The 23,950-nt window shown below is 29.1% G+C and overlaps 1 protein-coding gene across 1 annotated transcript; it reads right to left on the bottom strand.

Annotated features, from left to right (window-relative positions):
• Positions 1-4,359: 4,359 nt before the first annotated feature.
• Positions 4,360-6,162, bottom strand: LOC124842902 (transcription factor bHLH94-like). The gene is made up of 3 exons (XM_088092181.1): positions 5,492-6,162; positions 4,957-5,346; positions 4,360-4,845 (listed from the first exon to the last, which is right to left on the bottom strand). Exons 1-3 carry the CDS (start codon positions 5,981-5,983, stop codon positions 4,762-4,764), a joined length of 966 nt encoding a protein of 321 aa, XP_087948307.1. The 5' UTR covers positions 5,984-6,162; the 3' UTR covers positions 4,360-4,761.
• Positions 6,163-23,950: the final 17,788 nt, after the last annotated feature.

The raw sequence follows: 23,950 nt of genomic DNA, 5'->3' as shown, positions 1-23,950 counted from the left end.
TACTATAAATTAACTTTAATTTTAATTGATGTGGAACTTTTAATATATTTCTTTCATACTAATATATATAATATCAAATATAAGACTAAACCTTAATAGATAGTTTGATGATTACCTGATAGCGAGTGAAACAATATATCGATACAAATTTTGCTGAGATAAACTTTAACCTAAATTCTGATATCATGTTGAAGAATAAAAAGGATATATGCTACTTTTTATCTGATATTGTTGTTTGTTAAAAAGTGCACACACATTGATTAATGGCTAAAGAGCAACTTTGATGTGGACCAATTCACTGCATAATCGCATTCACTTTCAATTATTAGTGTCTTTCTCCACTTTTATGTCATTTCCAGTTATGGGGTGATTGTCATCGTTCTAATAAATAGCTTTATGTCTTTTTACTTTATTCTATTGTATTTTCTATCACACAAAGAAAAGAAAGAAAGTCACTATCTTCTGTCTCTCTGCTACTTCTCTATAACTTCCCTTCAACTCTCTCTCAGTATGTGTATATGCTGCAAATCAAACACTTGCAACTCTTTTTGTTTCTTTCCCATTTTCCTCAAAGCTGCAACCCAACCCTATTCTCTCTGTCTTAACACCACTTTTTCCATTCAAAAATTTTACTATATTATAAAACTTAGTATTGAAACCCTCCATTCCTTATGATATTTAAATTGAGTTTTTACTTTTATAAAAAGATTTAATGTGTCTCCTTTAATTAAATTCAATTTAATATTAAACATTAAATACAAAAATAAGGACTTGATGATGTTGTAAAAAATATAAGTATCAAATTATTAATTAAACCTGAAAGTTAACAACCCTTTTGCATCATCCACTTCATTTTCTACGAGCAAGAGTTAATCGGTGAATTTAGTCTCCAATATAACATTTTGTGAAGTTTAAGTCAGGTGAAAAAAAGAACAAAATGACTATGTTGTGTGAGATGTGTTAAGAGATAGACCTCAAGTATAACTCCTACACCGAAGTACAGACATTGTCAAACGTGAGACTAGATATTAATAAATGATTCGATAACGATCTGATAGCGGGTGAAACAATATGTCCAATAAAGAATAAATATCGTTAGGATATAGGATCTAACATAGTTTTAATACCATGTTAAGAAATGGACTTCAAACCTAATTCAATCTCACAAAATCAGCTTATAAGATAAGGTTTGCATTCATTTATAAATTATAAATTAGCCTTATTTTTTATCGATTTAAGATTCCCAACCAAATGTTGGTACGTAGTGGTTTAATTTGGAAAAGATGCTTTGATTGTTGATTAAAATTTGATGTTTAATGGGTTGGAATATATGTACTGAATGTTGGGGAGGAAGAGAACAGGGAGAAGAAGACAAAGAGGTGTTAGAGTTGGAATCTTCCAAAAGACAAGCCTGGAGTTTCATGAGCAACCAATGAATTGTTATTATAATATGTATATTTTGGTGGAGTTCACAAAGAGCCTCGTTGGTACCATTGATTTAGAATCTGACAATTAAAAATAGGGGACGGGACCTAACATATATTGCAAAGGACAGTAAAATCTGCAAAGGACATCAATCGCACTATCATCATCTTATCTTTTACCCTCTTATCCTGTGCTTTCCACTCTTTTTTTCTTATTATTTTTTCTTTAATCTTCCCATGAAGATAATACTCATTTTCTTCTGACACTACTTTATGCACAAAGTTCAAATGTGAATGAATTAGACTTCATGTGATCACTACATCTACATCCTATCAAAATATCATTTCGTTTTACACTTTCAACGCTCAAGATTCTTCCATTATGAGACTCATTACACAAGAAGCTACCGAGAACTCTCTCTATTATTATTACACTTCAATTCAACAACAGTTTACGCATGCCTTGATTATTTCAGTATCTCTTCTAACAACCCTTTTGAAAATTCTATTGATTTTCCTTCTGTGGTAAAAGAAAAAATCACCGTTTATATGTAAGCATGTAAGTTGTCAATTGTGTTGAAAACTTTTTAGTTTTTGTACTCATGTTATGATGCTAATCGAGTCTCTGGAACGTAGCTATCATCATGAGTTTATGCAATGCAGCCACCATGATTGCTTCTTGACCCATACTTGATCTAGAACATGCTCTTATAGCATTAGAAAAATGATGCATCTTTCGAAAAAAATTCACTCGTGACATAACATCAATAAAACAAAACCTCATTGCTCAAAAAGGAATCATAGTATCAAAATATAGTGTCAACGTATTTTGTGTTAGTGTTGTGTTCAATGTTTCTATCAGAATCCATTGAATCACCTTCAATTGAAAACACATTTATAAAGTATTTATTAACGTTGTATCTCTTTAGTAAATCTTATTTTCGTGGATTGGAAAGAGATTGAATTTTCATCCAACCAAAAGAAGGAAAATAACAAGGCTTTAAATTTGAGAAAATGTGATAACGGTGGAGGATGCATTTCTTGGTAAGAAGGCAATCATGAGTGGAAGAATTAAAATCTGAAACACAAGCATAAGATTTTTTAGTAGAGTTAAGTGAATGAAGGAAGGGAAAAGGGTTTTACCCAAACATTATACTGTTTTTGTTGACTGAAATGATCACATTAGCGATTGCTGAGACACAAATCACCCAGAATGAAAGAAAACATTAACCACAAAAAGGTTTTATGCTCACTTTTCAGCAATAGTTCAAACTATGTTTGTAACTTTACCATTTGAGTTATTCGATGACCCCACCACAACACAACTTTCTTTTTATTTATGTTTTTCACCTAGGAATTCGACTACGAATATAGTACAACTCGATGGGGCCATTGTTTTTTTACCTTCAATGCTCTAATCATTTGCCTTTTTTCAATAGTTATTAAAAAAATTATACAGCCAGAAAGTGAAAAAAGAGTGCATGAAGAATGATCCCTATAATAACTCAGCTACTTTTCTGTATCAGCCACCGTTAATCAATCACTTCCACTCTCTTATTTCTATTTCTTTTTCCTTTTCTCACTCTCTCTTCTTCTCCAGTCAACAGCTGTCATGATCATGCTCTGTTTCTGAAAATTATGTCAAAGTGCCATTTTTCAAAAACAATTCCTTGGGACAATACAACAAACAACACTTCTGTATTCCTGCAATATAAAAGATTAATATTATTGTGTATTAAATTTTTACAATAACTTTTATACAAGAGAGAACTAGAAAGTGAAAAAAAAATATATAGATATGTGATGAGTAGTAAAGTTTTGAGGATGTAAAAGTAAAAAAATTATGGGATTTTCTTCGATTGTATTTATATTTTTTTAGCATTATATTGGTGTCCCTTGTTAAAGAGTATAATGTGTTTAAACTTAAAGAGTAATGTAAAAAGAAATAAAATAAAATTTGTATAAAATTTTAAAAAATTGACTTCTCTGTATAATTTGAGAAAATTTCAAGGAGTGTGTGAAGAAAAAAATAGTATGAAAAAGTTATAAAATTTAGGTTTAACTTTTATTTTCTTGTTTTTACTCACTATATTTAAAACCATTCATTTTTTAAGTCTTGTGTATGCACGGTATGTCTAATATTTTCAATGTTCATAAATTTGGATGGTGGAAATTAAAAAGGACTAAAAATTATTAAAACAATTTTGTGAAAACAAAAAAAAAATACATTTTAAACTAAAAGATGAAATTTATATAACCATAAGAAAACATATGAAGTTAAAATGGGAATTCCTTTATTTAACATATTATATTGAACCAACAATCTCTCACTCTCATTGACATCTCATTGTGCTAGAAAGATAGCCTAAAACGTGTAATAAATAGTTTTGAAACATAACTAAAATAATTCAATAAAAGGAAAATATTTTGGTTATGACAAAAGTGTCTATTTAATATGATAAAAGGAAAATGGTTTGATTATGACAAAAGTAAAAGGTACAAAAGTTTCTCTTTTAAGTTGGATAACATTACAAAGACACGAAAAAGAAGACTGAAAAAACAAGTGAGGAATTGATATCAATTAATACTTTAATTACAATAATGCAACATAAGATATCAATTTATGTGTAGATTGGTGGGTTGAGTTTAGTGATGATAAGGATGAAACATTATTCTTCGTTCCGTGTGAAGCATCAAAATTTCAGAAGAGGGATCAATCAATCTACTTTGGATTTGGCCATTTTTATATAACTACATAACAAATATTACGGTAATAGATTTGAAATATGAATCTGTTTTATCTTTAGATATTGGAAATCTTCAAGATATAGAAACGGATGTGACAAGCAAATGGAAAAATGGAGTGAATCTGGTAAAATCTTTGGCTATCTATCTCTTTTATTCAAAGTCAAGTAGAGATATTCTGAAATTGAACTTGACAAATTGGGATGTGAATGAGATTAAGATGGGCCTACAGCTATTAAAGCAAGGTAGCAGAATTGACTGAGCACTTAAATGTGTCTGAAGCAGAATACACTACGATCTTCTCCACCCAAAGTACAGAGAGAAGAAAGAGAGAAGGATCAAAAAATAGAACTAGCTACAAAGAAAAAGAAAAAAAGACAATGTGAGAAGGAATAAACCAAAAACTTCCTCCAAGGGCCCCACATCGATCAAGGTGCTTCAGTAGCTTAACAACAGTTGAACAGCCGTTGCAATAATTAGATACAACTTCAAAACAAAAAATAAAGCAAAGAAGAAACAAATATGATAAGGTCTTTATCAGGTTAAAAAAAATTGGGCTAAATTAGCTCAACTTCAGATCTTAATTCACCCTTCACTCTTGTTGGATTCTGTTCAGCATTTCGTATACAGCTGCAGCTATCTCGTCCACTGATCCCAGCTTGCAATCTTCTTCAACCTTCAACAACATTTTCAAAACATCAGCACTCACAGAGACATATGTACCACGTATCATAATGTTTTTTACAACATTGTTTTCGCTTTGAAAGTGAAATTAGGTAGCACAAACCTTGACGTTGAGAGAATAGAGGACAATTTCCTCAGTTGTGGTAACGTTTAGGTGCAAGATTGTGAGACGCATGCCATGCAAACTAGATACTATTTTCAAGAGCTGCTTTGGTCGTTTCTTGGATCTTATTTTGAGATTTGCATGGCTCTCTACCATTGTCACTTCTATGTCAGCAATGCCAGACTGAACCTCGCCCTTTTGGTCACTCATGGCTGCAGAGTTATCGCAGCCACCACTGGCACTTGTTGAGTACTGAGGAAACGAGAAAAACTCAGAAAAGGGTACCTCAGGTTTCCCCTCTTTCTCTTTCTGAGCACCAAGAAATTGCAGCCTCTGCTCAAGCTCCTTCACAAAGTTTATAGCACCCCCAATAATAGATGCTTGATCACCCTGCATTTCCAATGAATCGAATCGAATCAAAACAGAAACACTTTAACCATGATGTTTGGCAGCTTAAAAAACAAGGCAAACTTAAAGACATTAAATTGAAGATTTCCCTTTGAAGAAAGTGAAAAGCAGAAGCATTTTTTAGTACCCTTTGGACGTAAGATTCAGGCATCAGAGCGCGAAGAACAGAGAGGTACTCGTTCATCTGCTTCCTTCTGTTGCGTTCTACAGCAATGTGGGTCATTCTCTGGTTCTCAATCTCTTCCTTATTCTTCCTGCTTTTGGTTCTGCGGCGTTTGGGGCGAGCTGGGGTGGAAACTGAAGTATCTAAGTTGTTCTGCGTGTTGCTGGTTTCTGAAGAAGGAGGATTTGATGCATTGATGGTGTGAGGCAACAAAGAGGGAGGAGAAGAGTTCCATTCTCCATAGGAGTAATTCTCTGTTTGGTTGTCAAGAAAAGTGACAGAAGCTTGGTCTTCTTTTTCAAGGGTGAAATCTCCATAACCCAAGTTGGCTGCAGCAGCTTCTAACAAGTTGTTGTAACTGTATAGGTCTTTGATTGCACAGCCAAAAGGGTCCTGGGGTTGGGGATACACCACTGCTTCTAGAGCCATGCCTCTCTCTCCCTCAGATAAACACATGCAAAATTTTTTTATGTGGGTGCTCTGAAACAAGAACAAGATGAAGAAGATGGAGATGGAAAATAGCAAGTTGCATGCTATTGAGAAGTGTTTTTGAGCTTTTAAAGGCTTGAAGACACAAAATGGACAGTGCTTTGCACGTGAAATTGAGAGAACACCTATGTGTTAGGACTTTACAGTAGCCAAAAACAAGAACAAAATAGGACCAGACACTCCTCTTTTCTGATGCATATTTTACTATACAGTATTGCTTACAATTAATTATAAACTATACACTTAAAATATTAAAAAAAGTTAACTTTTTAATATATTTCATAGACAATGACAGAGATAAATTTAAAATGATGTATTAAATAATGTGTATTCTTTGGGGTTGAAGTACAAACAATAAATACCTTTGTGTATCATATATATAAAAGCCAACACAACTTTGAACAAGAATAGGAACAATAAAGAATTTTTTTGGACAGCATGGAACAATAAGGATTAGAGTTTAGACTTCAGAGAGTACAAAAACTTTCATATTATTTCAGAAACTTCCTCTTCTAAGTGAAGACTATACACAAAATAATCATTATATATTTATACATATATTGCATTTTCTAGTGTTCACATTATAGTATCAGACTGGACACTATATTATCTGAGGTTTTCCGATAATAGGCATTAAGAAAATTTGTTATTAATATAAGAAATAAAGAAATTATTTTTAATTTAAAATCTTAAAATACTTTTGAAATTTTATAATAATATTTTTTTAAGAGTTATACAAATATTTTAGTTATTTAATATCAAAATATATATATATATATATATATATATATATATATATATATATATATATAAATAAGACATTCAATTCTAAAACTTATGATAATGATAACACATTTATGAATCATTCATCTTGTATATTGTTCATTTTATTCATTTTTACTTATGATATTTTTAAATCACCTTGAATTCTTAAAAATGTTATAAATTCAAGAAAATTTTTGATAAAATATTATAAATACACCCTAACCAAAGTCTTTTTGATAAAATTTTAAAAAGAATAAATTTTTAAAATATAAATTAATTTATATAGAAATTTAAGTGTAAAGTTATGTGTTTACATTAAATAAAGATGGATGAGATTAGAAGCATATATTTGGATTGTAAGTTATATTAGAATCAACTCCATACAGATGACAGGTTAATTTATATCTCCTCTCATTATTCTAATAATTTTCTTAACTTTTTTTGTAAAATTATTGTAAAAATCATCACCAGTAAACTCTCCTGCAAAATATTCCATCAATTTGTAAACTTCAAATATATTTCATGTCACATTGTAATGTTTGCATTCAATAACTTTAGTGGTAGATTTATATATTAAGATTCATGATTTTTTTTTATTTCTTTATATCTCTAACTGTTCATATTAATTAGATTTTTTTATTCTTTATTTTATTACTTATAATAAAATAACAATAAAAATGCTTTTTTTTTTCAAAAATAACCGCAAATCAAAAGAGATGTAAAACAATGTTCCATCCATGCTAAAAAAAGATATAAAAAATAAGTAAAAGTTTAACTCTTTTGTAGATTTTTTAATGATATTTTTTAAAATATCTTAAATTTAATTAATATTTAACTTTTATTTGTATTATTGCAGTATGTAATCCATTTTGTTTGTACCTGTAATAACTAGGTGAACAATACTTTTTTATTTTTATCTTATGAGATTAATGATAAAGATATTTTAAAATAAATATCAAAATATTAGTAAAAGTGTAATTAATTATGTATATTTACATAAAAAAAAACTAAATTAGAATTAGAATAGCTCAGGTGTCAAATGTTCACAAGAAAGCTTCATATTTACTATTCACTGCATTGACTCTCCAACAGTTCAGACACAGATAGTTGCTTTATCGGAAAAATCAAATTTCAAGAAACAAAAAAACAATGAGAAAATCTAAAGAAATTATATAATATATTTGATCTTATTAAATATACTAATCAAGTGATTGATAATGACTGAATGATCAATGTATTATTAATATATATATATATATATATATATATATTAAAAAAATGTTGATTGATTTTGCATGTGTATTTTCATTAGTTAGTGCTTATACTAATTTTATTTTTTAATCAGACATATGTATCATCAAATGCATAGTGTATTTTACTGATTACTGCATTATATTGAGGGCTAATGCTAATTAATTTATTATTATTTTTTTTAAAAAACCATTTTAGAATAAGTGAACATCAGTCAAGATAAAAGATACAGGTATAGATTCTTTTACTAATATTATCAATTTTGTATCTTATAAAACATATAAGTTAGTTTTTTATATTAACTTATAACTTATATTTTTTATTTATTTTTATTTATTTTTATTTATTTTTATTTATTTTAAGTTGAATTAATTTATCATTCTCTCCTTTATTTTGCATATAGCGTTGTTATTATTAGCTAGCTATATGGTATATTTTGTTAAAACTTAAACCTAGTAATATAATTAGTTTGATTCGAAGTTTTATGTACACTTTAAATATTTTTTAAAATGTGTATATGAAATGTTAAGAATTGTACAACTTTTATTTTTTATTTTATTTTAATATTATAAAGCTGTTTATAACTAATTTTATTATTATGTACTTTCTTAATCACAGTTTAATTATAATTAAATATTAACTCAAGTTAATTTTTTATTTTTTGAAAATTATTATTTGATTATGAAACCGTAAGGGAAATTCGAATGCTCCATACAAATAACTAATTTTTATCAATAAAAAAACAGTGAATGTATTGTAAATTATATTGTATAAAATTGTTTTCTAAATGAAATAAATAAAAGTTTGTCATTTGAATTACTTTATAATCCAAAATATGGATATAACCAATGATTCAAAATATCAGTAAAACATCAATCAAATTTATATACAAAAAACTTACCTTATTCAAATCTAAAAATTTAAAATAATACATCTATAAATTTTATTTTCAATATTGCTCAACTTTCTTAATCTACTCAATGTAGAGACATTTGAATTTTCAATTTTCAACCAAACTTATTATTACACATTCAAATAATAAGGTGTATATATCAATATAAAGGTTAGGTGGATGCATTATTTTCATTTAACATTAAACCATTAATGTGAGAGAAAGAGACAAATAAGAAATTGTTTGTAGTGCATTAGTAAACAAGTACAAAGTACTGGTTAAAAATAAAATAACATTCTGTGGTATAATTTAAAAATTTAGCTTTTCAAGTAATTGAAAATTTAAATATATTAAGATAATTAAAATAAACGAAAGAAAATAAAAACGGCACGTGAATACCCCTTGCAAAAACAAAGGATTTAATTTTACCTGGTTCTGATGGGTATCCTTCACTACAATGTTCCAACAACCTACCAAAATCCAAAAACAACAGAAGAGGATAATAGGGTGCGCGTGGTTGTCAAGGAGCGTTGAGAGCCTCAAGTTCGGGGAGGTGTGACACACGTAAAGCGAGGAGCGTGAAGAAAGTTGAAAGACAAAAAGAGGAAGAAGTTCGTGATTTGGTAATAAGACGGTCGGAAATAGGAGAAACAGAGCACAAAGGCGAAAATGCAAAGAAGAAAAGAAAAGCTGATGCAGTCAGACAGAGATTCTTGCATTGCAAAGCTGAGAGAAAAAGGGTTAAGAACTTTGTCCACACTTTCACCGTCAGAAACTTGCAGAGAATCCATGTGCTTCAAAACTAACGTGAACAAACAATTTTTCCAAAATACCAAAGGGATTCCATTTGCAAACTCATTTCAGCAAAATTCAGACTCAACGTTTGCCCATAGATTTATTATGCTGTTGCCACAGATTTCAAATTAAAACAGACATTTAACTATGAATTTATATTTTTTTTTCTGGACACTAATGTCACCTTGCTTTATAGTACTACAATGTAACAGTATTATAGTCATTCTTTTGATCCAAGTTATGCTCTGTTTTGTTTTGGTACCAGTTAGATTTTTTTTCTGGATGTTTTAAGTTAAAACTTCTTGAATGTGATGACTGAGAAATGTTATAGTTTTATAGATTCGTTATTCAGAATAGTATATTGAAAAGACTGTAGAAGGCAAGCTATATTCAATAATGGGTTAGGACAAATTCTAAGGGTAGGAATACACTAGTTTTAAAACTTAATATATTTGCACTGATATAATATAATATAATATTGTAATACAGATTCTAAGGGTAAGAATTATATTAAAGGTCTTTATCATTCATTATTTTTAAATAAACTCAAGATAAACATTGTTATAACTTTTAACATATTACTTATATTCACATTTTAAAATTCATCAATTGTTAAATAAACTTTTATTAAAAATATAAAAACACCTCAAATTATAAAAATCACACTTAATCAAACATAGATGATGTATCATAGGGCTGAACGGCCCTAGATGATAGGTAGAGACTAGGCGGCTTAAAGTTGTAAAATACCACGAATAGAGCAAAGATTTGACACACCCATTTGAACGGTCCATCCATCACTCAAAAGTGGTCAGACGACCCATACTCCCATACTGATAATCAATTTCTCTTAGAAACAAAGTTAAAGGTAAGTACTGATTAGTAGACTGAGATTGAGCCGTAATTAAGGTTTTACTAATCTCAAGTTCATCTTGACAACTATAAATAAAAGTAAAAGATAAGAGGTAGGTGATTGCGTGCATTTAAGACTATTATTTTGACCTGTACAAATTATTTGCTGACTTAAGCATTAGAGTGTCTTTTTAGCAGGCAACCCGGTCGATTGGAGTGAAGACAAATACAAAATGAAGATACAATTATCCGAATGACGTTGGAGAGGAGATTGTGAAAGTGTTTAAAGTTATTTGACCATACACCCGAAACAAATAAATTATATCTATTATAAAAAAAATATAAATAAATATGTAAAACATTAAATCACTTGTAATGCTCTTTATGAATAAAAACAAAATGAACTACTTTATATCATAATGATTTCTCTAAAAAAAACATAAGAAATTTTGAATTATATATGCTTATAAAAATGTAAACATTGACACATTGTCCTATAAAACTCAAAAGAATCACTTATTGATCATAAAATCATGACAAACCAAAGTAGAATTACTTTTAACCAAAGTTTTCGAAAGTCTCTCCTCTAAAAATGTTTCAAAACATAAATAACCTCGTGAATTTGGCATATTCATTCGATCTTCGTCTAAAAATATCAACACATTTAGTTAAACCAAACAACTACAAGTTGCACCATCAATATTCACCTTAAGCCAATTAACATGTACGAGACTCGTCATATTATATCTGTAAATGAAACTATCATACATTCCCTAATTTTAATATTAAAATTCTTTAACACAAAAAAATCAAAAACATTATTATTCATGTACTTCTCATATTTATGTCCATCCATACACACAAAGTCCTTAATTTGATAAACAACCGAAATAAAAATAATTGAAACCTAAAATCTATTATAATTTTTAATCCTCCAACTAATCTAAATAATTGTACCAATGGCAATCATTTTAATTATTTTAAGTAAACCACTATAAAGAGACTTTATAAATTTAACAATGAAATTTAAAATATGTTAACTTTTATGAAGTTTGTCTGAAGAGGAGGTATTGTTTTCTATTATACTTGTCCCTTTGTAGTGATACGTCGTTTTTTGGTTTATACATAGTTGTTTTTATTTTACAACTTTTTCTTTTGCAAATGTTTTAATAATCCTTTTCCTTTTCAAGTTTCAATGTCTTTAATTTTTACATCATATTTTTAATTTTATTTACATTTCAAATCTTTATTTTGCATGTTTTCTTTCATTTTGCATGTTTTCTTTCTTTTTTTTCATAATCGGTTTCATTTTTGCAAGCTTTTATACTATTTAAATTTATCAAAGTAAAAGTCATTTTTTATTTTATTAAGAAATGGATTTAAGTCAATTAGATAAAAGAAGGGAGTAAACTCTTGACTGAATAAATACACGTGTCCAAATAAAATATGTCTATGCACTTATGTATTTATTGACTAATAATGCAATTTTATTATTTAATGCATATAATTTCTAATTATAATAATTAAAATTCATTAAAGTTGGGATTACAAAACTACGCTCATCACACCGAATTTTTTACATTATAAGGGAATGGATTAATCCACAAGATAGAAAAATATAGTATTTAAATGCTGATTTAAACTGATGTTACAATTTCTAATACTCTAATTCATTTTATATCAGCCTTTTTTATTTTTTTTATTTTCTTTGTAAAATGAATATTAACAAAATAAATTAAAGTTATAAAAAATGTAAATATATATTAAAAAATTAATTATCATTTAAACCCATAGATATTAATAAAATAAAATTAAATATCACTTTCAATTTTATAAATTAATTATATTAAATCTTAATTAATGCTCAACTTTATTAAAAATATTTTTTAATTTATTATTGTATATAATTAATTAACAAAATTTGTTACATCAATAAAATCTAATAAAAACTTTACCTAATACTTACTTTTCAGTTTTTTTAGTGCAGATAATTTTATTTTTGACTCGCTTTTCGTTTTTTTGCTTCTTCTCTTTCCATTTCCAGCCCAATCCAACCCCAGTTAAACACATTAACATTAAAAATAATTACAGATATGAAACTACTTTTTGTTACTAAAACGCGTCATTCAAAATGGAATAGATAATTAATTAATCAGGCTATAATTAATGGTGATCATCATCATATAGAACCAATATGAAAATTGTAGACCCTACTGCCACGTACTCATTATTGATTGAATGATTCACAATTACTATTACATAATATAGGTATGTTGTACAAAACCCTTTTCATCAACAACTAAATTTGTAAGATAAACTAAAGGAATAGTCCAAAACATTGACTATTATAATTACTATTACAACAATAATTTAACATTAATCATGTGTTAAGCATCTTGTCAGATGTGTGGATTATCATAATTATATTGATAATGGTGAAGATGCTTCTAACAAAGGATGCTGTAGCTAATAAGAAATTTCGCAACACATATAGTATTCGTCACTTAAGTGGGACCTCTTTATTACTTTTCAACAATTGCAGTTGTGTTAATTACTATTAATTGGTGGATATAATTAACAACGTCAATTAGAACTCAGTACCTTGTCGTGGTAGTTCTCATCATAAAAAAAAATAATGATATTTTGACAACATTTTAACACTATATCTACGTCTCATTTTGTGATTGCACTAGTGCAGTTAAGAGAAACGACAGCGGTTATTTTCGCTTATAGGCACCGGTTCCGCAACCGAGGCATATACAGGCGAGGTAGAAAGGAGTAGACTTTTTGCTTCGGTTTAGAACCGAGGCAAAAGGTTTCGGATTCTGCCTCGGTTCACAGACAACCGAGGCAGTAGAGTATTTTTAAATTTTTTTTAAAATTTTTTTAGATCCAAATCGGATATCCATTTTTCCAGGAACCCTAGCCGCGTTTTCTTCCTTCTTCGCGCCTCCACCAAATCATCTCCGAACCTCCAAGCACGCGAGCTTGTCGCGATCTCCTCCATATGCGAAACTAATTGCAACAACCACCGCAAGAACTCATCTTCATCACGCGAAGCCATCGTGCCACCATGGAAATTGCGAGACAGCGCCTTTGAAAGCTTCGTCTTCACAGAAACTCCATTCGCGACCTACAAACAAAAATCACCAAAACTAGAAATCAAGCCCCAAATCGCGAGATCCAGCACCTAACCGCCACCACGTCGCTGTCGCCGCGTCCTCGTTGTGCCATGAGAAAAGAGTTTCCTTCCGATCTCGCGAAACTCAGCCAAGCCCAACGAGACACTTTGGAGCAGCAGCGAGAGAACCAGAGGCACCAACGTGTGAAGAAAGCGAGCAACGAGGATGGCACCAGAGCAATGGAGGCTTGCACGAGGAAGAAGAAGACTTCTTGGGTGCGCGAGGAAGAAGAGCTCTTGCGGGAGGAAGAAGAAGATTAAACAGTAGGTTAAAATTTTTAACGAGTTTTGAAGTATAAAAAGCTATACTACCTCGGTTTTTCACTTACTCGAGGCAATAAATGCCTATATGCCTCGGTTAACAAAGCAATTGATGCCTATACACCTCAGAAATAAATAAAAGAAAAATATAAGATGTTATTTTTGAAATTACATTCAACTTATACGCCTCGGTTCGCCACAGAACCGAGGCAGTAAGCAGGATCTGAAAAGTTGTTGAATTTTTCAGGGTTTTAGGCATCGGTTAAAATTGCAATTGAGGTAATACAAATTATATGCCTCGGTTTCCTTTGAACTGAGGCATATAAGTTCGAAAAAATTACAAAAATGCCACCGCATTCTGATAGGCTTCGGTTTCTCCTAAACCGAGGCTTATTGTGCGAGTTTAAATGCTGTTTTTTTACTAGTGTTGGTCTATGTTGGTATGACACGTAGATGATGTTACAATGTTGTCAAAAAATGTTGTCAAAGTATCATTACATAAATGTGATTAGTTTACTCAAGGTAGGATTATTATCTATGATATTTTTTATTTTTAAGATAGTATTAGGAATGACAAAAATATCTGTACTCACATATATTTTTTTTACGAATAGTTCATATCTACCATGACAATTAGTATTCGTGAGAATTTATTATTTGTGGATAGAAAATATTTTAATAATAGGTGTCATACTACTAGTTACAAATATCTATTATTTAAAATAATTAAATTAAAAATTAATTTATATTTTATCAAGTTAAATTTAATTAAAATTAAATTAATTTATATTTTATTTGGTTAAATTTAATTAAAGTTAAATTAAATTTATACTATATTTACTTTTTGTAATTTTATGTTAAAAATTTATAAAATATCTTTTTTAGTATTGGTGGATTTTAAAATATTTGTGAATATTTTTTAGATAGGTATTTAATTGATAATTAGACTAATAATGTACAAATTTTTTTATTATAGATTAAATAATGGATAAATATTATCTACGTTCGATCCCAACAATTTTCACCTCTACAATTTCTAAAATACATTTTTTTTCATCTCGAAATATATACAAACATCTTATCGATTAAATAATGCTGTAACACTAATTTGAAATGGTAAGGTGATAAAGCTTACTGGGATATATTTTGACTTTTTTTATAGCAAAAAAGGATACACTCTGACTTTAATGGTCTTTCTTCATCGTCACATTGGCTAACCAGTTTACTCTATCTCTCAAATAAAATGGGTCTTCCGAACTTTTTGGTCCCTCGTCATACCAATTCATTTTTCTTTGAACTTTCTTCCTATCGCCAGTAATTAGCATGACTAATCAAGATCTACATTTTGCAAATCTTGGACTTTCAATGCAACCATATCACCATTGACAATAAAATACAATCAAGTATAGATTTACATTAATTTGGGTCAAAATGTACAAATTTTGGTGCACATAATCAACTCAGGACTGATTTGTACTTTGTTTATATCTTCCACCTCCTATGGATGCTAGCTAATTAAGTTCATTCTAGCTAATTAAGTTCTTTCTAGCTTTAAATCAAAAGTTGCATGTGACTCTCGTATGCCTCTAGACCAAATTTCTTCCTTCCAGCTTTCAAAAATGGACTAAATTCCTTAGTGTATTTGTTTGTCAACCCACCAACTCTTCCATTTTTCATCTTCACGCGTAAGTGAGAGATCATCAAAAGTTAGACTAAACAACCACTTACAGTTATTCGTTGAACAAATTTAATTTAAAGAGTAACATAGTTTTCTTTCAATACATTTTTAATTTTACTTGAAAAAATTAGATTCTCCTTTTTTTGTGAAAGTCTTAGAAACCTTTTTCTTTTTCTGAGAAACATACAATTTCAAAAAAAAAACAAACATGAAGTTACACTTTTCCAACTCCAAGACTCCAAAAACTAAACATTTTCTTGGCCAATGTCAAAGTACCGAGGTGAAACCCACAGCAAAAGTTCACCTGAGATATGAAGTAGGTAATTAAAGCACACAAATTAATTATAATCAGAACAGTACTCGCTAATTAATAATTAATTAGGAGTGGACGTGGTTAGGGCTACGCCATTGTCTAGGTATTAGGCCGGCTGGTTTATCTCAGAAACCCAAATGACTATATATTACACAAGTCAACTCACAATAATGTATCAAAAAATGCTTCTTTTTTCACCCTAAAGAGTAATAGCTTCATACATTATGGTAACAAAATCATTGAAATTAACACAATATGACTCTAAATAAGCAAAAAATGTATAAAACAAACGAATCCCCTGCAATATAAGCCAAGATGTCTCAGCATATAACCCAAATCTCTGTACCCTGCAAGTACTTTCAAAGGTACGTATATGGTGGAAAACAAGCAGCGTGAGTGTAGGAAAGAGGTAAACCCTGGGAGACATATATAATGTTATGTGAATAATGGGGCCAACTATGTATCCGTGCACTCATCACCAACTTGAAGGATCATCCATTTCACAGATCGTGCCATGTTTTTATTTGCAAGTCCTGTCAATTGATTCCATCACGGGATACACAGCTTCGGAAATTTTTCAACTTCAAAATTTCTCAACTCTCACCACTAACCAATACAATCCAATCACTCACCTCAACTTTTACCATAATATATGAAATGTGTTCATTCACCATAATATATACACCAACTGAAATTACAGTGCCATCCAGTTGGGTTCACGTACGTACATACAGACGTTTTGTCATACATGTTGACCAATTATACTCAAGTTAAGTTTAGAATCATACATTAGGTAATTTGATAACGTGTAATTTGTTAGAAATTCCAAGTCTATTTATCGACTAGAGATAAGATCAATTTAAAGTACATAAATGAGTAAATACATACCTCATCTTACAAGTCGATTTTGTAGAATTGAATTTCTTTAATTAAAAATAAAATCCACTTAAAATATATAAGTGGTGCAGACATCACCTTACGAATTTTCAACTATTTATATTTTAAATTAGTTTTAATTATAATGGAAAGAGTTGAAACAAGTTTAAATCATTTTATTACCAGTTTATGTTTTTACAGAAACACCATAAAGAGTGGTTGTATTCCCTCTCCAACCACAGCTGGAGAGTTTAATCAAAACTGGTATCAGTAATGCAAATTCTGACACTGACAATATTTGAAATCCATTCTCCGCATCTCCGAGGATTAGGTTAGATTATGAAAGAGTATTAGTTTTCAGCGTTTGGTTATAAGAAGGTATATATACATGCAAGAGTCGTTAATTTTACAGCGCTAAGGACAAAGAAAAAGGTTGTCTATATCAGGCTACGTAACTGGGACGGAAACATTTAATTTCAAGGATTTAGATTTTGTTGTTGCCTAGACGAAACAAACGCAGCCTCGGCAGGTCTAGTATGAGCCTTGTCCCTTATGAATCACATCCTATATAACATGCATGTTCATGAATCATTATCAGCACAAGTTTATCCAAGTGTATAACAGCTCACTCTCAAGAATCTCCACATTTCATGTGAGTTTAATCGTATTAACTAGTATTATCATCGAAGAAAATCTTGCCATGTAGGGTTCAACCTGTTTAAATAACTACATATTTTATTTGGGTTAGTTTATAATAACAGTTTTAAGTCATTTTAATCAGTCTTTCGTTTACTATACACATCAACCAAAAGCTTGACAGACATGTAGGGTTAAATGTGTATACCTAAACAGACATTAATTATACGACGTTGGTTTATTATAATTAATGGCCGATTAAAGTCATTAACTAATCTTTCGTATAATAAGAAACTCCCTTTTTTATGGGAGAGGATGCAAAAAAGTTTTATAATTAAATAATAACAAGTTGAGTCTTACTCATTAAAAAAAGTCCCTGCCTTCAATTTTCAGAAAGTTAGTAATTGACAAATTGAATAAAATTGCAAGTTCTTTTTTTTCTAATTAATTAACTGCTATGACCAAGCTTGCGTATATTAAATGTTCCAAGAGTTTAGGATCTAGTTGAAACATGTTGTCATTGGACCATTATATATAGTATTATTCTATCTGGGGGCGGGATATTTAAACTATATTTTTCTAAAATTTAAAATAAAATTAAATCTATAGAAACTTTTTACGTGAAAAAAATATATAAGAAAGAAACTAATAATTATTATACTATTTGAAAAATACTTTAGAAATATAATTAATATATGAATTTTAAAATAATAAATAGTAAGATAATAACGATGATTGCATTAATGAACACATGGAAATGAAACAAGGGCATGCATTGTATTGTTATCATAATTTGAACATCCATGTCCCATTTTCTTAGTGTCAAAATATATATATACACATATATTAGTGTATAGAATAAAATACAATTAATATAAAGGCAAAAAAACTTATAATATAATTAATCCATTGGCTTGTTTGTTCTATCTTCACTAAGCAAAAAAGCATTTGACAAACTGAACTGTGTTCAATTTTGATCTCTTTCATCTTGTGAGAACAAACCTCGTTGTGGGTCTTCACAATGAATAGTTATGCTTTACTATTCAATCCACAATTTCACAAACACAATAAGCACATAAATCAATTCGAAGTCTAAGAAAAGGTGAGAAAACAAAGAAGAAAAAGGTTAAAATGTTGTTCCACAAATGTAAACCCTAATGTAGAGGCAAAATCAAATTGCATTTTTGTTGTTCTTGTAGCGCCCACAACCTCACCTACCCTTCTTTACGTCACTATCCAAAGTACCTTTGCATAATTATTATGATTCTCACAGTGAAAGTTCGATTCACCTCCAATCAAACCATTCTCAATACCCTTTTTGCCGATCTTCTCCAGGTGAAACTAACCTTTCTCCATTCTTCTATAAACCCTAATTATTCATGGATCAAATTTTAAAACTTATTTATTAAAAAAAAAGTAGATTTGTTGCTTTCACCATACAACGTGACATTGTGTTTATTAGAAGGAAAGGTTTGGCATGTATGATATATAATATAATATAATATAACAGAGAGAATGAAGATGAAAAGGCAAACCCTAGAAGGTGTAGGAAGAATGATCCATTACATGCATACGTGTATGATTGGATTTATTGAGGAGAAAGATGGGTTGAGGTGATTTCGATTGGACGTAAAGGAGTTTGTCATCATGTGTTTGGAATGGCACCAAAATGTGTTGAGTCATCTCAGTCGTACACGTGTCTCTCCTCGTGTCACCACACATCAAACTACAGTGTCCCAAACCATCAAAACAACGGCTTGCGATGAAAAACCACTTCCCCCAAACTTGAAAGCGGTTTCCAAACAACAAGACAAACAAACAAACATGTTAATCAACACTTTCCACAAGTTTCACAGTCTCGTTCACCCTCCACAGACAGACATGCTTGTTTCAGAACCTTAAATCATAACCATACCATGCCCGATTATCAAAAATATTCAACCGTATACTATATACATACAAAGTGTTTCTACAAAAGAAAACTTGATTTCCCATCCGTATGTTTATATAACTATATATATATATTTATATTGATATAGTTATTTAGCAATTGATTATTTTAAAAAAATAGAATTTAATTAGATTATTTTAAATTAAAGAATTTCATATTCTTCATAAACAAATGAGAAATTGATTTTTTTTAATAAAATAAAGTTCTTATTTTAGTTTTTTTAGTTTATATCAATCTAGGTATAAGTGAAGTTGGTGTCGGCATATATCCAACTTAATTTAATATATGATCTATCTAACTCAATTTAGCATAATTCTAACTTAATATTTTAACTCAACTTGATCAAATTTTATTTCGTTTCTTATAATCCCACTTGAATCTAACTCAATTCAATACAAGATGATTGAACTTAACCCTCTTGATATACTCCAACTCGACTAAATATGATTCTGATTCACTTAGAGCCACATTACTACAAAAATAATATATTACATAAGTTATTTATGATATATTATATTGGTTTAGAAATCGATATTGTCTAAGATGATATAATAAGTAGAATACATATAACCAATATGAGAATCGATATTATATGTTTTGATTTAAAAAAAAAAAACAGAATGTTGCGAAACAAGCTAAGATTCAATCGACAACAAATAGAATTGAATGTGAGCAAACGGTGAAACGAGTGCGAGGAGGAATAACGAAAATGAAACTAACGTCGAGAGGATGAAGTTTTCTCAACCATGGCAGATGGCAGTAATTAGAAAAATAGTGGCAGCACCTCTTTTGCACAATAGCGACGGCAACCACGTTCAACACAAAACGGTGAGTTAGTATATATATTTATTTGAAGATTAGGAAAAGAAATTTATTACCCAATATTAGTTTGATTCTAATTAAAGTGGCAAAAATTAAAGGTAATTCAACTTAATTTAATGACGAACCTTAAATAATTGAATGTAATTCAACTTAATCATTCCTCGAATTCATACTGTTTGAAGTGATTTTCAAAAGTGAATTTATAAATTTTATTATATTATATAGAAATTTAAAATAAAACAAAACTGTGTTATAGCTTAAGTCGTCCGTTGTTATTTCTTTTTAACTTATTTGACTAACTTCCATGATAAAAATACTAATTAAACAAACTATCATTAATTTTGAAATAAGAATTATTTATAAATCTATATATTAAATGAGATGCTGCACGTATTTAAGAGTATTGAAACTAATATATTTTCAAATATTAACACAAACATTTTGTATTGACTAGTTTAAAGTTACCATTAAGTATTTAAAAAAGATCGGTTCTGAAGTCATAATTTAAACAATTAACAGTGTTAAACAAAAATAAATTTGTTTTGTCAGACTGTAAGAAATTTTAAATATATATAATTTCCGTTTAATTGTATGAGTATGTTATTCTGTCTGTTAAGTTGAAGTTGTAATTAATTTTAATTGCATTCTTACAAACACATCCATAAGAAAACATTGTTTTTCAAGTCTAAATTTGTTTAAATTAATTTATAATCGCAAAGACTTTAGATTTTTTTTAAAGGTGATTAGAAGTACTTAATGGGAAGTTTGATACTGAATATGAACATATCAATTATTAGTGAAAGTATGGTGGTATGATATAATTAACCGTGATTTATAAAGTTATAATAACTTAAGCACTTAGAAGTATAAAAAATCATTCACCCTTACTTAGCCAAATGATACTATAACAAAGGAAGAGTTGAATAACAAGTAGTGTTATATATTATGCTAATCACAAATTTTCTATGTGGGTATCTTCTAAAGAAAATGAGTAAAAGGGATAGGATTGAGTCATTTCCATTTACTAATTTCGGATTAGCATTATGATGATTAACATGATAATTGCTGCTTTGAATCTAAACTAAATTCCAAATTACATAGAAGCTACCTAAATAAAAGTGTTCTATAGGACACCTTTTCATATTCATTATCTTGCATGCTTGATTTTTTGGGTCCCATAATAAAATTGACATTCAAAACCTTTTTTTTTCTTTCTGTTTTTCCTTTTTTTGGCTTGTGGATAAACTAGGGTTTCCCTAGCTAATTTAAGTTCAGGAAAAACATCAATTTCAATTAAAATATACACGAAAAAATGGGCCACAGACACATAATTTATGTCATAAAATATTGGGAATTTTTGTCAATATTATATTTTGCATTTGTGTTAAAACTATACTTTGTAGAAAGCTTTGTGTAATTTGAAATAGGTTGATGAGACTTTTATATCGTATAATCTAAAATTTAGAAAAACACTTTTAAATTCTACAATGTGGAAAATGTCTGTAATCACATAAATTAAATGAGAGAACAACCGAGACAGAGAGGGTGGGTGTTTAGGGTTAATTTTGCTATTTACACACTCATGAGGCGTGCAGGAGGAAACCATAGGGTGTAAAAAGATATCTCTTATAATATTTAAGATTTTGCATGGACATTAGGTTGGCCAAAGCCCAATAGTTTGGATCAACTCAAGAGTTCCTCTTGGCTGTTTCTGCTCTTCCATAAATTTCCATATGTCCTCTCATATATTTTTTTTGTATTCTGAGAGGTAAATTTTGTATTTCAGAATATAAAATTTGAAATATAATTTTTATTTTGTATTCCAAATTTTATATTTCGAAATGCACAAAATTATGAGGTCTAGGTTGAAATTAAGGAGGTCCAGGAAGAAATGGTCCAAGCCGCGAGTTCCATTGGGCCCAACAGAGGGAGTGACAATTTTAGAAAGGGTGTTGCTCCCTCCACCACCACAGCCTTCTCCCTCCACCTCCCCTTTACTATTTTGCCCCTCAGTAAAATTTTATTTTTAGAATTATTGTTTTTAATTTTACTCATTTATAACATATTTCACTGATAACCTACGTAGTTCCTTGTATGAGTAAAATATTTTTCTGCAAAGCTCAGTGATCGTGAAAAGAATTATCAAGCAATCTTCCTCTTGCTTTCGGTGCAGTACGTGGTGCAGTGCGTTTGTGGTGTAATGTGCTTGTCGTGGTTCCTCTCCAGGTACGTAGTCATAATCCTTCCAATAATCCTAAACCCTAAACCCTAAACCCTTCCAATAATCCTTCCAATAATCTTTCCAATAATCCTTTAACCCTAAAACGTAAAATGAAAACGAAGCCTAAACGGATGACATCCTTCAACGGATGTCAACATCCGTTTAAGCTTTGTTTTAATTTTATGTTTCTGTTATTATTTTATTAGATATTTTAATATTTTGATTTATTATTTTTGAATATCTTTTTAATGTATTTTAATAATGTATATTTATATTAGTTTATATTTAAATATTAAAATATTAAAATAATAAAATAATAAAAATAAAAAATTTTAACTTTAAGGATATAATTGGAATTAAAGATAATTGGAGAGGTGGAGGGAGAAGGCTGTGGAGGTGGAGGGAACAACACCCTTTTAGAAAAGGTTCGTGTTATTAAATAAAACAGGGTTTTATTATTTGTCATATTAAATGCTTCCAGGGTTTACTTCAACTAGTCTTTCTTATTCTTTAGCTTCCTTATTTGTTGCTTAGATATTCCAACTAGTAGGTGTATATGTTAAACATACTTTAATAATTAAGTCATTCAGTATGTAATCAATTTAACAATTAATGTTATAATAAATATATCATAAAAATATGAACAACCACATTACTATATCTTTAATATGTATTTATGAATTTTTTCATAAATTTCTTATTAAGATTGATTTAATCATTATCCAATTTTGTTAAATTTGATTATTAATTTGTTTAGCTTAAATACATTGCTAACTCAATTTAATTTGCATGATTGATTTCATCCTAACATTGATTTGATTTAATTTAGCCACTATATACTGATTAATACATATACACACGGTCCAAGCATATTATTATTATTATTATTTTTTTTTTATAAGTAATTTTTTTTTTCAAAGTACCGTTATCCTTATTTAAGATACTGATGTAGAAAGTTTGAAATTTTATACCAATTTATTTCTTACTAATGTAGAACAAAGTACAACTTATATTCATCAATTTTCGATTAAGTTTTTAAATACTCTAACCAAAATGAATTTATATCATAGATATATATTTTTGTTTTTTATTCAAAGATTTGGCTTTATTTCACTTATAAAGACATTCTTTTGTATTTAGTTTGTACATATTTAAATACATTTTTTTTCTAAATATTCATATTTTGTGTTAGTTTTAGTTTTTTCTACAATAAAACTCGATAGAAACTATCTAATTAAAGATTTACACTTAAGAGGATGGAAAAAGATAAATTTTTAAAGAACAAAACTTTACTGTTTTAAATATTAGAATTATAAGAATTTATTTTTTTATTTTAAGTCTTGTAAAATTTCTATTAATGTAGTATATATTTATTTGAAATTTGTAGGACTTTGAAGACACTTAATTAAACTTCAATTTGGACTATGAGCCCCATTTTGA

Source organism: Vigna umbellata, chromosome 5 (genome assembly GCF_029865625.1).
Source record: "Vigna umbellata cultivar VRB3 chromosome 5, Vumbellata_1.0, whole genome shotgun sequence".
Lineage (NCBI taxonomy): Eukaryota > Viridiplantae > Streptophyta > Magnoliopsida > Fabales > Fabaceae > Vigna > Vigna umbellata.
This window is presented reverse-complemented; position numbering and strand designations above follow the sequence as displayed.